The sequence below is a fragment of the Urocampus carinirostris genome, chromosome 12, assembly GCF_059441175.1.
Source record: "Urocampus carinirostris isolate Australia breed hairy pipefish chromosome 12, RoL_Ucar_1.0, whole genome shotgun sequence".
Classification (NCBI taxonomy): domain Eukaryota; kingdom Metazoa; phylum Chordata; class Actinopteri; order Syngnathiformes; family Syngnathidae; genus Urocampus; species Urocampus carinirostris.
Genome location: NC_142360.1, coordinates 16860068 through 16878175, shown reverse-complemented (window position 1 = coordinate 16878175; position 18108 = coordinate 16860068). Strand labels below are relative to the sequence as shown.

The 18108-nt window shown below is 37.6% G+C and overlaps 1 protein-coding gene across 3 annotated transcripts; it reads right to left on the bottom strand.

Moving 5' to 3' along the window:
* Window positions 1-537: 537 nt before the first annotated feature.
* On the bottom strand, window positions 538-11363 carry c12h1orf210 (chromosome 12 C1orf210 homolog). 3 transcript variants are annotated; one of them, XM_088349450.1, is made up of 4 exons: window positions 11308-11363; window positions 6142-6460; window positions 4911-5090; window positions 538-2037 (listed from the first exon to the last, which is right to left on the bottom strand). In XM_088349450.1, exons 2-4 carry the CDS (start codon window positions 6200-6202, stop codon window positions 1850-1852), a joined length of 429 nt encoding a protein of 142 aa, XP_088205576.1. In that variant the 5' UTR covers window positions 6203-6460; window positions 11308-11363; the 3' UTR covers window positions 538-1849. The 3 variants fall into 3 exon arrangements, with proteins under 3 accessions (XP_088205576.1, XP_088205577.1, XP_088205578.1); XM_088349451.1 differs by having other exon boundaries at window positions 11259-11344; XM_088349452.1 differs by lacking the exon at window positions 11308-11363 and adding an exon at window positions 11157-11198.
* Window positions 11364-18108: the final 6745 nt, after the last annotated feature.

Below are 18108 nucleotides of genomic sequence, written 5' to 3'. Positions count from 1 at the left end.
TACCTCCTGAGCTACTGCCGTCCCATATACATGGTACCTCATTTTTTCTTTTACAAGTAGACATCACGGGTAGAATTCTTATAAGCTCCAAAAGTATGTGGCAGTCTCTCAAACAGATCTACACAGTGTTACAATCAGACCCAGTACGGGGTTTGGTTGTAAAAATGCTAGTGGACAGTTGTAACAGCATGATTTATTATAGATAAGCTTCATATAATCCAATGACTGGAGAACTCCTTAAATAATAGAAACATATGAAAGGAAAAGTATGGAATAGATACATGTGTAGTATCTATCCTTTTGTATGGACAGCATTGCTAATCAGAGTCTGATAAAAAGTTGTGGCAAATGTATAAGCCAGAGGTATAAATGTTAATAAATATAAATGAATATACAGTGAAGAAAAGAAGTATTCCAACACCGTGCTATTTTGCTATTTCTCCCACTTAAAAATCATGGAGGGGTCTAAAATTTTCATTGTAGGTACGTGTCCACTGTGAGAGGGATAAACTAAAAAGAAAAATCCAGAAATCACAATTCATAATTTTTTTCAACAATTTATTTGTGCGATACAGCTGCAAATAGGCATAAGTATATACCCACATAGGATTTCAGCCAAGAATGTGGACATTACAACCGTGTGCCAGATCTTCAAGTATTTTGCATATTTGATATGAAACAAAAAAGGGAGAAAGCAAAGGTTTGAAATCTTACCTGAAAATGTGTTGGTTTTTTTTTTTACCATAACTTGAGACAATGCCACTCAGTCTTATACGTCTTATGGAAAGGTCTCTAACATATCAGTGGCATCAATCAGACACTCTTCCAATTGGTAAAACTTCAACTACTAAAACTATCCCCGTGTTTAATTACATTAAAGAAACATTTGATTGTATATTTAATTTTCAGTCAAGCAAAATGTGGTACCCTGCATCATACATGGTCTGTTCTCTCAAACCAATTAAGTTTCAAGTTAGTTTCAATCTTTTTTCAATGGGACACTGTGTCATATATGTAGTGCAACCAAAAACGAGAGCTGCAAAGTACAAAGAAGAATACAAAATACTCAAAGTAACCAAACTACGAAATTTCTCCTGATTTTTAATGTCCGCTCTAGAACCTTCAGTATTTCTTCAAGTGATGAAGTGATACATGTGTTTTTCTGATTTAGTCTTTGACAAATGCAAATGAGATTTCATATAATGCCAGTTCCTTATTTTGACTATTAATGTACACTGTTTTGTTGTTATGACTATTACATCATTGTTTCTATCAGCCAATCACTTTGCTGTTCTTTGATTTTTAAACCCCTTAAGGCTGATCAGGTAATTTTCTGCCCTTGACAATTTAATAAAAAGAGGGGGCTTGGAGGAGGGGTTCAGGAAGGAATGGAGTTTCTTATCTGAAAGCTCCTCTCCTGGTTCACCTTGCAAGTTCAAAATCCATTGATGTCTTCTCTCCTTATTTCAAGTGTCTGCTAAAGTTTCAATTTAAAGTGATGAAGTCAATCACATTAGTTATACATTCAGTATTTATTCATCCATAAGAAAATGGTAAGTTGTGCTGCTATCTTTCTCAACATTCAAACTGCAAGGTTTTGGGTGTCTGGGAACCTGTCGTAGAAACTTGGACAATCGCCTCCGTCTAGGTTAGGCTCAAGTTATGTGAAATAAAAATTAGTTTCTCAACCTACCACTGTCCAAAAAAATTGCACAGTTATCTGATGGTTCATGAGTTTTAACTAATTTACCAGTATTCAAATCAACATTTTTTGGGGGGTGTGTTTTTCCCAATAAATCAAGTTTTTGTTGTTCCCATGAGGAGGGACTGAGTAATACACAACGTCCCTTTAAGTAATGGCATATTCAATTTCTTCCTCACTATCCTCCAAATTGTCAATGTTCTTTGCTGCTCTTTCAGATCTTTCCCTTTCACTTGTTGGGATGTAGTTGTCCTCAATGTAGCCATCATCATCTTCTGTGCTTGCAGGTTGGTGACTGTGCATTTCACCACGCACATCAAAACCGACCTCAAATTCTGCAAACCACCATAAACATGTTTTTAGTTGGTACACACGCACACATGTATACACATACATGCATAAACCGCTATTTGTGTATTTGTATATATACCCACTGAGCCATAGAGTCTTAGTTGAGAGTAGACCAAAATACAATCTTCTGTTAGTCTTATTTCAATGATTACATTTTAAATTAAAAAGCAATTGTATGTTGTCTAAATGCTGAGAAAAAAATCTCATTCTTTAATGCTAAAACCATCATCCAATGGACATATGTATTTTTTGACCACTAGATGTTGCTGTAATGTGCAGTGCAACCAAAGATAGGAGTGCTGAAAAGCGCAATGAATTATACAAAGTGACCATTTTTTTCCATCACATTTTTTTGCAGTTTTTTTTTCAGGACTATTGTGTGTATTCTCTAACCAGTAGATGTCACTGTTTGTAGTGCCACCAAAATGAATCCTTAAAAGCACAAGGGAGAATACAAACTGCAGAGATCCAAAGTGACCAAAACGCACCATTTTACATCTTATTTTTATGCCCAACCTTTTAAGGTTTTTGAGTTACTGTATGGCCTCCACTCCACCCAGACAGTCCTACATTAAAGGAACAAATGTATTATTTTGACCACTAGATGTCTTCTCGAATGCAACCAAAAAAGTGCTAAAAAGAACAAAGGAGAATACAAGTCAAGTCAAGTCATTTTTATTTGTATAGCCCTTAATCACAAAGAGTCTCAAAGGGCTGCACAGGTTATTGCACAGACTATTATTACAGACTATCATTACAGCATCCCCTAATCTGAAACCAACATGAGGACAAGGAAAAACTCAAAAACCTCAACATGATGCAAACTATATAAACTCAGTGACCCAACTGCACCATTTTTCTTGTCATTTTTCCCCAGCCTTTTGCGAGGTTTTCGGTTTTTGGGTTCATGCAGCAGAAAGAGGGCTGCCAATTATGTTAGCCTCCTCCAGGGGGGGCCCATGTTATGTAAAAAATGACCTACGAGTATTTAAAAATGCATTCATATGATGCATTTATTTGTACTTATTGTTCAAATCTATATTTTATTTTTTTAATGAGTGAAGTCATTTTACCATAAGAAGGAAGTAGTAGTACACACTGTCCCTTCAATCATTTGATTCTGTAGCTTATGTCTAGATATTATTTTGAAGTCTAAAGACTTAAAAGACTGAATATCATCGTCTTTTAAGGCACATTCAAAACCGGGGCCATTGTACTGTGCACAAGCATGCTCGCTGCTGTTGTATTGTTGTGTTTGCACAGTGGTTCTCAAATAGTGGGGTGGGCGCCCCTGGAGGTGCGCAAGTTTTGTCATGGGGGGCGCAGGTGCCATTGACTTCGGCAAACCTTCTTTTTTTAAATTTCCCCAGAACAAAGTGCAATTTCACCTCCACTTTAGTGGAGGGAAGTGGCGTTCTCTGTGGCAGAGTGTTTTGTTTACATTTAGCCTCCATGCAGGGCATTAAGCACAGAGTGTAAGTATTAAGCACAGAGTGTATAAAGTGTAGATACGAAGTGTAGCATGCTCTCAAGTGATCACATGAAAAACATTTAACACCGATGTGGATACAGGCGAAAAGGGACGGGGTAGAGAGGATCAAAAGTTTCCAAAGTTGCACTTCACTGCGACCTTAGGGAGACAAGCAAAGACTGGGGAGCTTGTTATGTTAAAAATGTTGGCAGCGGACAGCACAAATCCAAATCAAATGAGCTGTCTCTTAAAGACATTACAACCTAATTATGCTGATAAGATACTTGAGATTTTATTCAGCAAAAATGTGTCAAGGCGTAGATTTAGCATGGAGAGGGGCAACATGTTACAACCAATACCAAGCAATCGTTTTTTTGTCCCCGCAAATATTATGTCCATCCATCCATTATCTGCACTGCTTATCCTTAGTAAGGTTGCAGGGGGGTTGGAGCCCATCCCAGCTATCTTTGAGCAGTGGGCAAGGGACACCCAGCCAGCCGGTCACAGGGCACATAGGGACAGACAACTCACTCGCTCATTCATACTTGGGAAAATTTGGACCGGCCAGTTAACCTGAAATGCATGTTTTTGGAACGTGTGGGAAACCGGAGTGCCCGGGGAAAACCCACGCAAGCACGGGGAGAACATGCAATCTCCACACAGGAAGGTTGGATCTCATGACCTAATAACTGTGCCGCACACGCTTACCAACTGCGCCCCCGTGCTGCCCCAAATATTATGTGATTACTTAAAAAAAAAAGATTCATCTTAAGGGGGCGCGAGAGGATTTCGTCTTCCTAGGGGTGTGTGTGACAGAAAATAATTGAGAAGCACTGAGTTAGCGGGAGAGAAATCTGATCCCTAGATTGACATAAACAGGTTTTCTGTCAAACTTTTTTTTTTGTTTCTTTGTACAATTTCATTTATCATCAGGGTTGGGTAGGGTTAATTTAACTTGATTACTTTCAATTACTTTTGGATTACTCCAATACCAAATATGCTAATAAAAGACAAAATAAACTAAATATGTATAAAATTATGACTCACAACACGTGGTAAGCTTTCTCTCCTGGCTTTGATCTCTTTGATCTCTGGCAAAACTAACATAAAATGCGACAGAAACAAAATGAAAATAAATCCAAACAGCTTGCCAACATGATTTTTGCTGTTCCATGTATTCCGTTACTCCCCAAGCCTGCACAAAATTTTGTAATTTTATTCATATTTAGTTTCTTTTGTCTTTTATTAGCATATTGGGTATTGGAGTAATCCAAAAGTAATTGAAAGTAATCAAGTTAAAGTAACCCTACCCAACCCTGTTTATCATAATATAGCTTTTTGACTAAAATGACACCACAAAAAGAAAACAAGAGATAGAGGTCCAACCTGCCGGCTCACACCACGTGGGTGTCTCTGCTTCGCTCAACCGAGTGTGCCGATAGCTAGCTAGGTAGCGCCGAAGCAGTTGACACTTGGCCAAGACGGCCATTAAAATGGCCATGGAGATCGCAATGACCAACACGGCTACCAGAAACTCCCACCTGTGTGATGTGTTTTTCCTTGTGTCTGAGGAAGCAGAATTACATGTTAAGCGTAAACCACAAAATACATTTTCCAGGCAGTCGTTTAGAAAGGGACTAAAAAAAGATCACTACAGTGGTACCTCTTTATACGAGCACCCTTATGCTTTATGTTTGCTTACTATTTGAAGTGCTTTTAGTAAACAGGAATATGTGTTTTATAGCTATTTCATACCTGTCAACCTCCAGGGCTCCATGCCCTTACAAACTGTCGTATTTTCCCTTACAAAATACAAAATAATCTTACACCATATTTTTTTTTCAAACGTGTTTATTTATGTAGTTTATTGTACATGTGTTTCGTTATATCATATATATTGTTAATTAACCTTTTGTTGTGAGATCCTGAGTTCGACATGAATGAGGTTTATTATAAAAAAAGTTCCAAAATGAAGTAGCTTGGACGTTCACTGTAGAAGGAAAAAATACATGCAATAATACATTTTCTCATTCAAATTATTAATTCATTTTCTGGATTAAATTATTGTTGGTAGTATAGAATAGAATAGAATAGAATTTACTTTTATTGACATTCTTTTGCCCATGCACACATAATATACTGATTAAAGGGATAACCACAAACCTGTCTTTTTTATTTTTTCCTTTTATACTTCCTTTTTTTCTTAACTTCTTTATACAACATGATAATTCGTAATTTAATGCCTCAAAGCAAGTGAGCCATTTAAGAGCCGGCTCTCTTTAATGAGTTGAGCTGAAAAGCCGGTTCTCTAAAAAGAGACGGACTTCCTTTCACTACACAACTCGAACTCGTTTGACTTGATTGATTTGCAGTTTCGTGATAGTCGGCGTATACCGGATGGTACCCATAATTGACAAATTTGCGTTTTTCCAGGTATGCTATTTGGAGTTCACTTTGATCTTTTTGGGAGGTGGGAACGGGCCAATTAGTTTAACTTTATTTTGCAAAGGGAAATTTTGACTGTTATATGAGCGATTTGAGCTCCGAGCACAATCCTGGAAAGAATTAACCATGAATGTAGGGGTACCACTGTATATTGTAAAATGGTTTTCCCTACCGTCTGACGTATTTGTGTGTGTGAGTAGTGAGCTTATATTTGCCAATTCTTCCATACTCATGTCCTTTGTATTTGTTGTACTTGGAGCTGCTCTTTCCCAGAGGATTCAATATGCAAATTCTTGAATGAATTCCAGCTATTAATAAAGCTTTAGATGGTTCAGTTTCATGTCTTCGTGATACAATTGCCACTCCCTCAATAAAATCCACTTCTGTCACTGGTCAAACACTCTTCACCAGGATGGAGCATTTCCCAGATGTAGACGGGAGTTGAACGTATTCTCTTTTGACTTGCTGGGTGTTGTTGCCACGGGACACCGCTAGAGAGCAAGGTTGAATAAAAGAACGCTCGTTAGTGTTGTAGTGAAAATGCTTTTCCTCATGTCCAATAAGACTGAGAGAGAAAAATATACATTTGCATACAAGAATGTAAGATATTATCATTTATATAAGGGATGTCAAATTCAGTTAGGCTCCTGAGCTAGATACAGACTCTGTTCTGCGATGGGTTGGATCAGTACAAGAATGTAAACTCCAAATGTTTAGCCTTGTTTTTCAGTACTATGCCGATCATTCACAGAATCAAAGTTTCTCGGGCCCAGTAAATGACCAGTCAAAGCTCAGCTTCAGAAAACGTCTTAAGCCATAATTCGTCTTTATTTCAGCACTGGAAAACTTCGAAATAAATCTGCCCACTGCAAAGGAGATAGAATGCCAGTTCTTTATTTTCACTGTGACAACTCAAGATTGTTCGTTGGTTTAACTATTATGACTGTTTACATTATTGTCACTATCGGCCAATCATTTTTGCTGTTCTTTGATTCCACACCCTTTAAAGAGGATCGACTTTTGTGACCTAGGAGGAAGATTTAACAAAAAGAAAGAGCTCCGGGGAGGACTTTTAGAATAGGTTGAAATTTCAAAATTTGAAAGTTCAAAATCCATTGATATCTTCTTTCTTTATTTTGGGTGTACTAAACTTTAAACGTATCATAGCTGATAGGATTGTTTCTGAAATTATTTTTCCTCATAATTTTACCTTAAACATTTGGTTTAATAACAAAATGTTGCTTCAGACCATTGTGAGATGCTTCATTTTTCACGATGTACAATTGAGAATTGGAGAAAAAGCTTTTATGTTCATGCATTATTATGCAGTTTGTATCTCTCAGCGACATCAGCCACTTAGCCTTTCCTTTGCAGCCATAAGGCCTCTTCCTTTTTGTTTTTCACCAGCCATTCTCTTTGGTAGGCTTGTAAATAATCCAGAGGGGCCACAGTTATCTCTTCCTGTTCTGTTCACATAAAAATAAAGACCAAAACAGATCCACAAAAGCTACTGGACCTGTAGCCCAAGGAAAAACATGTATATTACTATTATGATACATATGTGTAAATGAGTATACATTTGCCATTGATATCTTTTTCTTGCAATCACCTTGAATTATGTGTCTGATTCTTTTGTATTAGAAAGGAATGCCCTGACCATTTTTTCATTTCCTCTTGTCCAAAAATGAGGGGTTTTGGCACATACATTATAAGAGTTGAAATTGTAGTTAAATAGATGTTTGAAAAAGTCAAATTTGAAATCTTTTAAAGGGACAGTGCTTATTATTTATTGCCTCCTACTTGCAAAAAAACCCATAATTCATTAAAGAAAAACAATATAGATTTAAAAAAAAATACATTAACATATAAATGTGCATTTTTTATAATACTCATAGGTTGAGAAATTTGCATATAAACACACTTATATTCTATAGCTTTTGAATGACATATTTCATGTTGACAATGTCTGTGTATTGTTTGTAAATGCTGCACCCATTGTAACCTGGGCATCCTTTTAATATATATATATATATATATATATATATATATATATATATATATATATATATATATATATATATGTACCATCAAACCTGACTGAAGTGGAGATGTTTTGTAAAGAAGAATGGTCAAAAATAACCAGAATCCAGACACTCATTGGAAGCTGTTACTGCTCCAAAAGGAGGATCTACTAAATGTTGATGTCATTTTTCTGTTGGGGTGCCCAAATTAATGCACCTGCCTACTTTTCTTTAAGCAATAATTACACACTTTCTGTAAATCCTATGAACTTCATTTCACTTCTCAGATGTCTGCTATTTGATATATTTAACTGAAATTGCTGATCCGAACAACCAGTGATTTATAAAGGAAAATCTTGAAAATGATCAGGGGTGCCCAACTTTTGCATACGACTGTATATATATATATGTGTTATTATTATTCTTTAGACCCGCGAAGTTTTGAACCCGCAAAAGTGGAACCGCGAAGTAGGGAGGTCCAACTGTATGTATATATATATATATATATATATATATATATATATATATATATATATATATATATATATATATATATATATATATATATATATATATATATATATATATATATATATATTTTTTTTTAAATGTTATATTATACTTTATTGATTATTCTATATTTTATTTTTAATTGTTTTGTTTGTTAATGCAACATCCATTACAGCCTGTTCCTCCTGGAAAGGGGACTACCTCATGTGCTGTCCTTTTTTTAAGGTTTCTTCATTTTTGTCATGCTGAGGTTTTTGAGTTTTTCCCTTGCCCTCGTGTAGGCTTTAGATCAGATGGTGTAATAATAGTCTGTAGTTTGCAATCGTGAAGTCAAGTCATTTTTATTTGTATAGCCCTTAATCACAAAAAGGGCAGTACAGACTACAGACTACTATTACACCATCCCCTGATCTAAATCCTACATGAAGGCAACAAAAAATTCAAAACCTCAGCATGAGGAAAATGAAGAAACCTTAATGATATGTGCTTTGTGCCGCCCTTTGAGACTATTTGTGATTGGGGTGATACAAATAGACATGACTTGACTATATTTTACGTAGCATGATCCTAGACTAAAGGAAGCTGACTTTATTGTCTTGCTGCTACGAGTAATCCCCCCCAAAATCTAAACAGGCTTGGCATAGAAATGATAAGTAAAATGGTGCCTTTTGGTCACTTCAAGTTTCTGTTGTTTATATTTTAACTCGTGCTTTTTAGCATTCGGTTTTGGTCGTAATAAAAGATACAGAGACATCTGTATCTGACACTGTCTCTATAAGAACAATTGAAGCAAGTACGTGCTGCATAACAAAAATAAACTATTGGCCCACTGGCGAATATCTTTTTTAATTTTGATATATTTAAATGTCATTTTTCCAATTTAAGATATTAAACTTGTTTTTCTAGTCAAATCAAGTAATTTATACTTAAAATAAATTCCCTTATGAAGTGGTCAGGCTTTTTGTGGTCATTTTACATATCTTATTAACAATGGTTGTTCTAAGAATTACAAAAATGAGCAACCATTTTGTAGATTGGATTATTTTGCCTATGGATTATTCTCCTCCATCCATACGAGAGAAAAAAAAATCCTTGAATAGGAAAAAAAAATCTAAATTGAGTTATTTCCTATTTGCATTGTATTTTAACCAAATGAATCAACGGCTTAGATTTATTTCAGTTTCAGTTGGCTTCTTGTCTGGTTACTCCCAAATTGGTTTTAAACTGAAGAAGGAGCAATGTTTTGATCATGCTCCTTCAGCATTGTCCTCTTGCAAATAGCTAACCTCGAATTCCAAACTATTTTGCGTCCTTTGGCCAAAGTGTGGAGTTTGGAGATTAGCAATTAACAGTGTATATGAACTGCAGAGAACTGAAACATATAAAAAATAACTTAAAAGTAGTAAAACTAGTATAGAGTAGTATATAATGGGATAATTGGGGTAACAAATTGGAAATTAAGTCAGAAAATATGAAAATAGTGCAAAAGGAATTTTAAACCATTAAAAATAACTAAAAAGTACATAGATGTAGTGAACATAAAAGAGTGGTGGAAAAAGTACAGCAAAATAAGGGAAAATTATGGAAAAAGTACTAGAAAATAGGGGGGAAATAGTGAAAAGTATGGCAAGATAAGAGAAAAATAGTGAAGCATATTGAAAAAATATCATTACTTAAATTTACAGGAAAAATGTGAAAATTATGTAAAAACTACTGAAAAATAGTGGATAGTATTAAAAAAAGAGTACTGCAGCATATGAAAAAACTGAAAATTATAAGAAATAATTTAATATGTACAGAAGATTTGTAAAAAGGCATGAAACATGGTAAAAAAAAATAGTGAACTGTGTTGAAATAAAGCATCTGAGTCAGCTCAGTAGGCTTCACCTGTTCCTGGTAAACAGTACTATTTCCTTCATAAGGGAGAGTAAACCTTCCCCCCAAAACGGCCCATAGATGGGTAATGGGTGCCACCAGGCTGTACTTGCCCAAAACACACCAGAGGAAATGGCACCCTGATGACCCAAAGGTTAAAGGCTGTGGTGTTCAAACTTTTCAGAAAGGGGGCCAGATTTGGTAAGTTGAACATGTGTGAGTGCTGACTATTCAGCCTTGAATTCTTTAAACAGTCTTTGATAAATTCAGTGTCACGACTTTGTACCTCGCTTTTGTAGCATGTTCATTTGACTCGCAGTCTCGTAAAAAAGTGCTGCTGTGTCGTTGAAACAGCTTCCATTGGTTCAACTTCGTTTCCATTTAGCTTTCTTGTAGCCAGCATCTTTCGTTTGGCTGTGCTTCTTAATATTATATTCTTTGATAACCGCCACAGTCTCTTGGCAAATTAGGCAGACACAGTTGTTTCGGATTTTAGTGAAAAAAATTATTACAATTTCCACTTGTCCTGGAAGCGTCGGCCCTCACAATCAACTTTTCTTCTTTTATTTGCAGCTGCTTTGTAGGAAATGGAGTGGGCTAATTTTTTTACAGAAAGCCAGGGGCAAGTTGGCCAAAGGGCTGCCATCATCTGGTGAAATGTTTTTTTTTCCGTACAAATCTATTTTATACTGCGGTCAACATTATGACCAAATATTATTATTTCTATGACAGTGACTGCGGGCCGGTAAAAATTTGATCACGAGCCAGACTTTGGACATGCCTGGGTTAAGAGCTCCGTAAACCATGAACCCTTATCCATGAATTAAAAAAGAAAATCTAGTATCAAGGAGGCATTAATCGATGTAACCCATATTTTACCTACCTTATCAACACCCCAAAACAGCAATAGACAATAAAGGCAACAAACACACCTCATGGGCTTTGAAATCCACTACCACAGGTCGTTCTCTGCCTCTTTGGTTTCACATTCACTGTATGTCTCTGTTTTCAAAACAAAGAAGCACCGTGCAAAGGTTGATGGAGGCGTGCCCTGCAGCTGCTTGCCGGAAAGGACGTTAATGAGTACAGTACTGTATTTTCACGACCATAAGGTGCACGTAAAGGTCTCAGATTTTCTTCAGATTGTGCAGTGCACCCTGTGTGTGATGTAAAGCAGAAGACACAATAAAGTTGCGTTCACACTGCAAAAGTTAATGCTGAATTCCAATTTTTGGGAGAAATCCGATGTTTTTGTGAGATCAATCACGCTTCTAACTAAATATGACTTCTATGCGTCTCCTGTGTTAACGCCAACATGTCCCGCTTGACATGTGACTTCACAAGCAATGCATTGTTCGCAGAAGTAGTCATGGATGCTAAAGCCGTAGCCTATTGAGCAATTTGAAAGTGATTGTGCTACCGGAGGCTGAACAAAGTAGGGGCGACTGTTTAACCAATCAGAATGCAGCACACAAAGCACGATGAAAACCTGCGATGTATGGAAAACGTGAAGAGTAAACCGCGATACAGCGAGGTTCAGTCCTTCTCGGATTTAAAATTCAATTGAATTCTCTTTATTGTTATTGATATGAACATATCGTGCATTGTGTTCTGATACACAGCAGACAGCAGGAACAGATGTTTTTCTTCTTCTTGAGCTTGTTTTTCATATTTACTTTGTCCTGTTTTTCCCTTTTTATTCTTCTTTTCTTCGCCATAAGTTTACTCTGTAATAATGTATACCTGCAAAAGAGATTTCATAAGATGCCAGTCTGTAATTTTGACTATTATTGCGCACTGTTTTGTTTTTTTTCAATATTATGAACTGTTTACAGCAGCAGGCCGGTTGAGTGGTTAGTGCGTCTGGGGCACAGTACTGAGGTCATGAAATCAAACCTTCCTGTGTGGAGTTTGCATGTTCTCCCCGTGCTTGCATGGGTTTCCTCCGGGCACTACGGTTTCCTTTACATTCCAAAAACATGCATGTCATGTTAATTGGCCGTCCAAATTGTCCCAAGGTGGGAATGAGCGAGTGAGTTGTCTGTCTCTGTGTGTCCTGTGACTGGCCAGTTCAGGGTGTCCCCTGCCCACTGCCCGAAGATGGCTGGGATGGCCTCTAGCACACCCGCGACTCTACTGAGGATAAACGGTGCAGATAATGGATGGATGAACTGTTTACATTATTGTCACTAGCAGCCAATCATGTTGCTATTTTTGGGGGTTTCTGCTCCATTTGGGGTGGATCTGCTTTTATAATCTAGAAGATTTAATAATGAGAAATGGCTCAGGGGAGGGCTTTTAGAAGAGGTTGGGATTTCTAATCTGAGATTTTGGTCCTCTCCTGTTCACTTTGCAAGTTCAAAACCCATTGATGTCTTCTCTCTTTATCTTGAGGGTCTACTAAACTTTAAAATGATCTTCTCTCCTTGTTTTTTTTTTCCATTTTGGGCTATACAAATATACATGACTTGACTTGACTATTCTTTGCCCTGTGACTGGCTACCAACCAGTCCAGGGTGTCCCCCTGCCCACTGCCCAAAGACAGCTGAGATGGGCTCCAGCACCACAGCGACCCTAGTGAGGATATACAGCATCGAAAATGGATGGATGGGTGGATGGATGTCTATTCTTTCTTTTTTATCTTATTTTCATCCATGTTATTTCCTTTTCTACTTCTTGTTTTTTATTATGAAACTTTTTTTTCTCTATCCTCTAATTCTTCTTAATTTATTCTTTTTTTTTGTCTATTTTCCTCTTCATCTTTTTTGTTCAGCAGACAAAAAGGAAGCAACCTCTGCCAGAATTGAGGAATAGAGAACCATCATTCCTTTTTTTTACCACATATATTTTAAAAGTAAATGTATACACCAGGGATGTAGACTGCTATCAGTGACAGGATTTAGGCTCAAGTAAACAAAACAGAACCTTACTGTTATTAAGCAGCATTCTTTCATGCTTGTGTTTTGTCAAGGACAGAATTAAACAATTCGAATAAGTCAAAATCTGCATTTTTCCCTCCTTCAGTTGAAAAAGAAAACACATTCAATTACAGCCAGACGTGTAAACCAGTGATAGAGTGAATCCACAATAAATGAACTTTAAAGTGCCAAGAGATAAGTGTAAATACATCCTGTATGGTAAACATTTGAACATTGGCGGCACCTGTATTTGCGTGAGGCAAGTGAGAAGAAAACAGATGAGCTATCATTTTGTGCAGAGAGTTCACTCAAGATGTACAGCCTGTAGGGACAGTCCAGACATCGCGTGGGTCCTGAAAGGAAAAACTAGGAGACTGTGAAAACAATAGGGCCACTTCCTGGACACATGCCTATTCTCTCTGTTTGCTTGTTCCTCTCGTTATATCACTCTTCCCTTTTCCTTTACAATACTCCATCATAAAGTACTAGGACTAGCTTATTTTGTCGTGAAGGGACAGCGTGTATTATTCTCTTATTGGTAAAAAACCTTATTCATTAGGGGCGGAAGGATACAATAGCTATCATATTAACATGTATTTTTTTAATAGTCCTACTTTGAAAAATATGCATTTGTATGCATAACATGAGGCTCAAATAAAAGGAAGCCGACATAATTGTCCTTCATCTTGATGGGATGGGTCCAAAAACCAATGCCATTTCTTTTCTTGCTTTTTTTGTTTATTTTTCATATTTTTTCCTCCTTCTTCTCTTTAAAAAGAGTTTAAAAAGTTTGTCATTGCCTTGGTTTTTACAAACAATTCCATAGTACGGGTCTATCGTAACTTACATTAAGAAATAATCACATGTTGTAAATATTTTGAAGCGGGTGTGTGGAGGAGTGTACATGGGGCTTTCCAAACTTAGGGATGTTTTCAACGTATCCTCAAAAATAGATGGGGGTCTGAGGCCACGGTTGTCTCTGAAAGGAAGATAGGACAGCTTTGCGAAGGAGGAAACACCAACACGTGTCACACTGTACAGAACAATAGTAAGGCAGGCTTGAGGAAGAGCCATAAAACAAACAACTCACACAATATCATCAAGGGACTATTTTCACTAACCTCGGTTCACTTGTGTTTTCTTTCTTCTTCTAAAGTGATTCGTAAACAATATAGAGAACATTTATCAGTTCGCTGCTTTGTCATATTTGCACATTCTTCTCACAATAGAGAGAGAGAGGGAGAGAGAGAAAGAGAACAAGTGAGAGACAGGGAGAAAAAAACGGAAAAATACAAAGAAAGAGAAAAGACAAAAAGAGAGAGGGAGAGAGGGAGAGAGGGAGAGAGGGAGAGAGGGAGAGAGGGAGAGAGATAGGGACAGAGACACGGAAAGAGAAAGAGGAGGAGGGAGAGAGAGAGAGAGAGAGAGAGAGAGAGAGAGAGAGAGAGAGAAAGATTCAGAAAGAGAATAGACAAAAAAGAGACTGAGGACAAGTGACAGAGAAAGAGGGAGAAAAATAGACAGAGAGAGAGAGAGAGACAGAGAGAGAGAGAGAGAGAGGGAGAGAGAGAGGAAGAGAGAGAGCGACTGAGTGAACGAGAAAGAGACAGAGAGACAGAGTGAGAGCAAGAGACAGGGAGAGAAAACAGAAAAATACAAAGAAAAAGAAAAGACAAAAAAAGAGAGGGAGAAAAAGAGACATACATAGAAAGAGAAGGAAAAAGAGAGAGAGAGAGAGAGAGAGAGAGAGAGAGAGAGAGAAAGAGAGAGAGAGAGAGAGAGAGAGAGAGAGAGAGAGAGAGAGAGAGACAGACAGGGAAAGAGAGAGATAGAGAGAGGGAGAGAGAAAGATAGAGAAAGATATAAAGAGACAGAGGACAGAGAAGGAGGGAGAAAAATAGACATACAGAGAGAGAGAGAAAGAGACAGAGATACAGAGGGATGCAAAGAAAGAAAGAAAGAAAGGAAGCGAAATAGATAAATAAATAGGAGAGATATTTATAAAGATAAAAAAACAGAGTGAGAGAGACATACAAAAAGAGGGAGCTACAGCAAGAGAGAAAAATAAAGAAATACGGAGATAGAGAGAGATGCAAAGAAAGAAAGAAAGGAAACAAAATAAATAAATAAATAGGACAGACATTTATAAAGATAAAAAAACAGAAAGATGGTGAGAAGTAGAGAAAAATAGAGAAAACAAGAGTGAACAAAACAGATACAGAGTAAAAGAAAGAGAATGAAAAGGGGATAGAGTGATTGATACAAAGAGGCAAAAGAGAAATATTGTAAGAGAGAGGAAGAGAGCGAGAGAGCCAGAAAGTGAGAGAGAAAGATAGAATGAGAGCAAGAGAGAGGGAGAGAGGATGCTGATCATTTTTTGTACTTAATGAAAAAAGGGAATATGCGGTATTAAGTTTTTTTGAATATAGGATGTAAAAATTCATGTATTCTTCACTTTTTACTGATTGGACTTGTCTGTTTAGTATAAGTACCAACCCCTCAAAAATAATCTGCTCAGTGGGAGCATTAGGTTTCATTTTCTCTGTTATTTTGAAGCCTTTGATTTCGAGGCTCCTTCCTTGCCACACTAACACCTCTCCTCCTCAGTCCACAGCTTAGTTGAACTGTAAATACAGTCGGTTAAAGCTTACCTGCCGCTATGCAGGTTAAGTCATATTTATTTGTATAGTCATTAATCACAAAAGTATGCAATAGCATGCATACTGGACTTCTGATCGAAAATACGACCGAGTGGCGTGCAGATCTACGTCCAAACACTCAGTTTTACACAGGAGCTGACACCCTCCACCCTGCTCCTCTATAACTGCCATTACCTCCACAGGCTTTTCCTGCCTGTGGAGTGACTCCTGCCCCTGTACTGCCTCCACTTCCTTTACATACATATCAGACCGGAGCAGGAGTCCTTCTTCCTGAGTCTGGCTCAAGTTCTTTGGACACCCTGAGAAAGCAACAATAGCTCATCCATCTCCCTGCCGCACACTCTCTCTCTATCTCTCTCTCTCTCTGTTGAATTAAATATGTATACCAGACGCAAGTCGTTTTTATGAAAAATCAAACATTTGCAAATGTGAGAAATAGACTACTCATACTGCCCTACACATCTTTTGCTTTCTTCTCCCCCCATTCTGCTGACTGTCTTATTTGCTCTGTCACCATTTTAGATTAAAAAGTTTGACTACAGTGTTATGATTGGGCTTAGCCTGATTCCGATCCTTTCCACAGCACACACATTCTTCTACCTGTGAGGTCAGACGAGGTGTGAAATTTACATCCGTAGACATCCTGTCACCATGGCGAGTTTGTTTTGTGTCTGACAGAAAGGTCAGTCTATTTTGTATCTGCTGATGGACCCACAAGACCTTCATTACCATTCGTCAAGTCTATATCCACTGTAGGAGACAGCCTGGCAGATTGGGGTTGGTGGCAGGTGATGGGTCTGTTAGCCCTCCTCCGATGTATGTTTTCTTTACACAAAGAATAGAATACGCACAATAACAATACACTGCATGTGGATATGTTCCCATAACAAAATGGGAAGAAGCAGAAAATGTGCTCCCGTGTTACAAAAGTGCTACTGTTTCTTTATTTTCTCTAATAGTTTTTGTTCCTCCTTGGTACTTATAGTATATTGTAGTTCCATAGAAAATCAACCACATGATCTCAGCCATACCCTATCAAGAAAGTAACCAACCAGTTAACCAATCCATTAGTAATCAAAACAATCTTGTTTTATATCTATTGCTTTGCAGGGGTTCGGTTCAATGGGTTATCTAAAATAAACTTAGGATCTTATTTAAGTACAGCATTCCTTTACTGTATCCCAACATCAAAAAAAGTATTAATTCTGACATTAGTTAAAATACAGTAAAGAAAATACCTATTTGAACACTCTGCTATTTTGCTATTTCTCCCACTTAGAAATCATGGAGTGGTCCGAAATTTTAACGCATGCATGCGTGCGTGTTGAGCAAAATTTCAAGTGCATGTCCACTGTGATGGACTGTGCTAATGTTAACTATTTTTAGTCTACTTGGTGTCCTTACAACATCCATTGCAGCCTGGTCATCTCGGTAAGGCATTACCCTACTGAAGGTTCCTGATTTTCCTTATGCTGGGGTTTTAGGGTTTTCCTTTCTCTTGTGTCGGTTTGAAATCAAGGTATGTTGTAATTATTGACTGCATAGCCCTTTGAAACTCTCTGTGATAAATGTAACTTGACTTGTGAGGGTTTAAGCTTCCTTCCATCAGAGGGCCCCAACCATCTTTGGAACTGGGCATCGGTGTGTTTAATCTCCATCGATATGTGCCTAATCATCCTAGGCTTTTAAATACCACTGCTTGGACACCATACTTTGGTTGGTCATTGTCGTTTTCATATTTCACTTCCATCACCATGCCAGGTTTGTAAGTGTTTCTGTTGTTTTTGTTACCTTGCTCCATGCATTTTCGAGTTTCAGTTTTGGTCCTTGTTTCTGGTTTGGACATTTCCTTGTTTTGTGAACCCAGATTTGTCACTTGTACTTCCTTTTTGTTATTAAATGCAACCCCTCTATTTGAGCACCCCTGCTTCCAGTTCCGGTCTCCCCCCTAGTCCATCGTCTGCCATACGCCAAAACGTTAACATGACTGAACGTATTGTATGCATAAAGCACAAAGCAGATGAGGCGCCATTTGAGAGACTCTGTTAGCGGTCAAGTGGCACGGCAGATGAGTAGTTAGCGTGTCCGTGGCACAGTTACGTGGTCATGGGAACAAATCCAGCTACCAGCGTTTATGTGCGGAGTTTGCATGTTC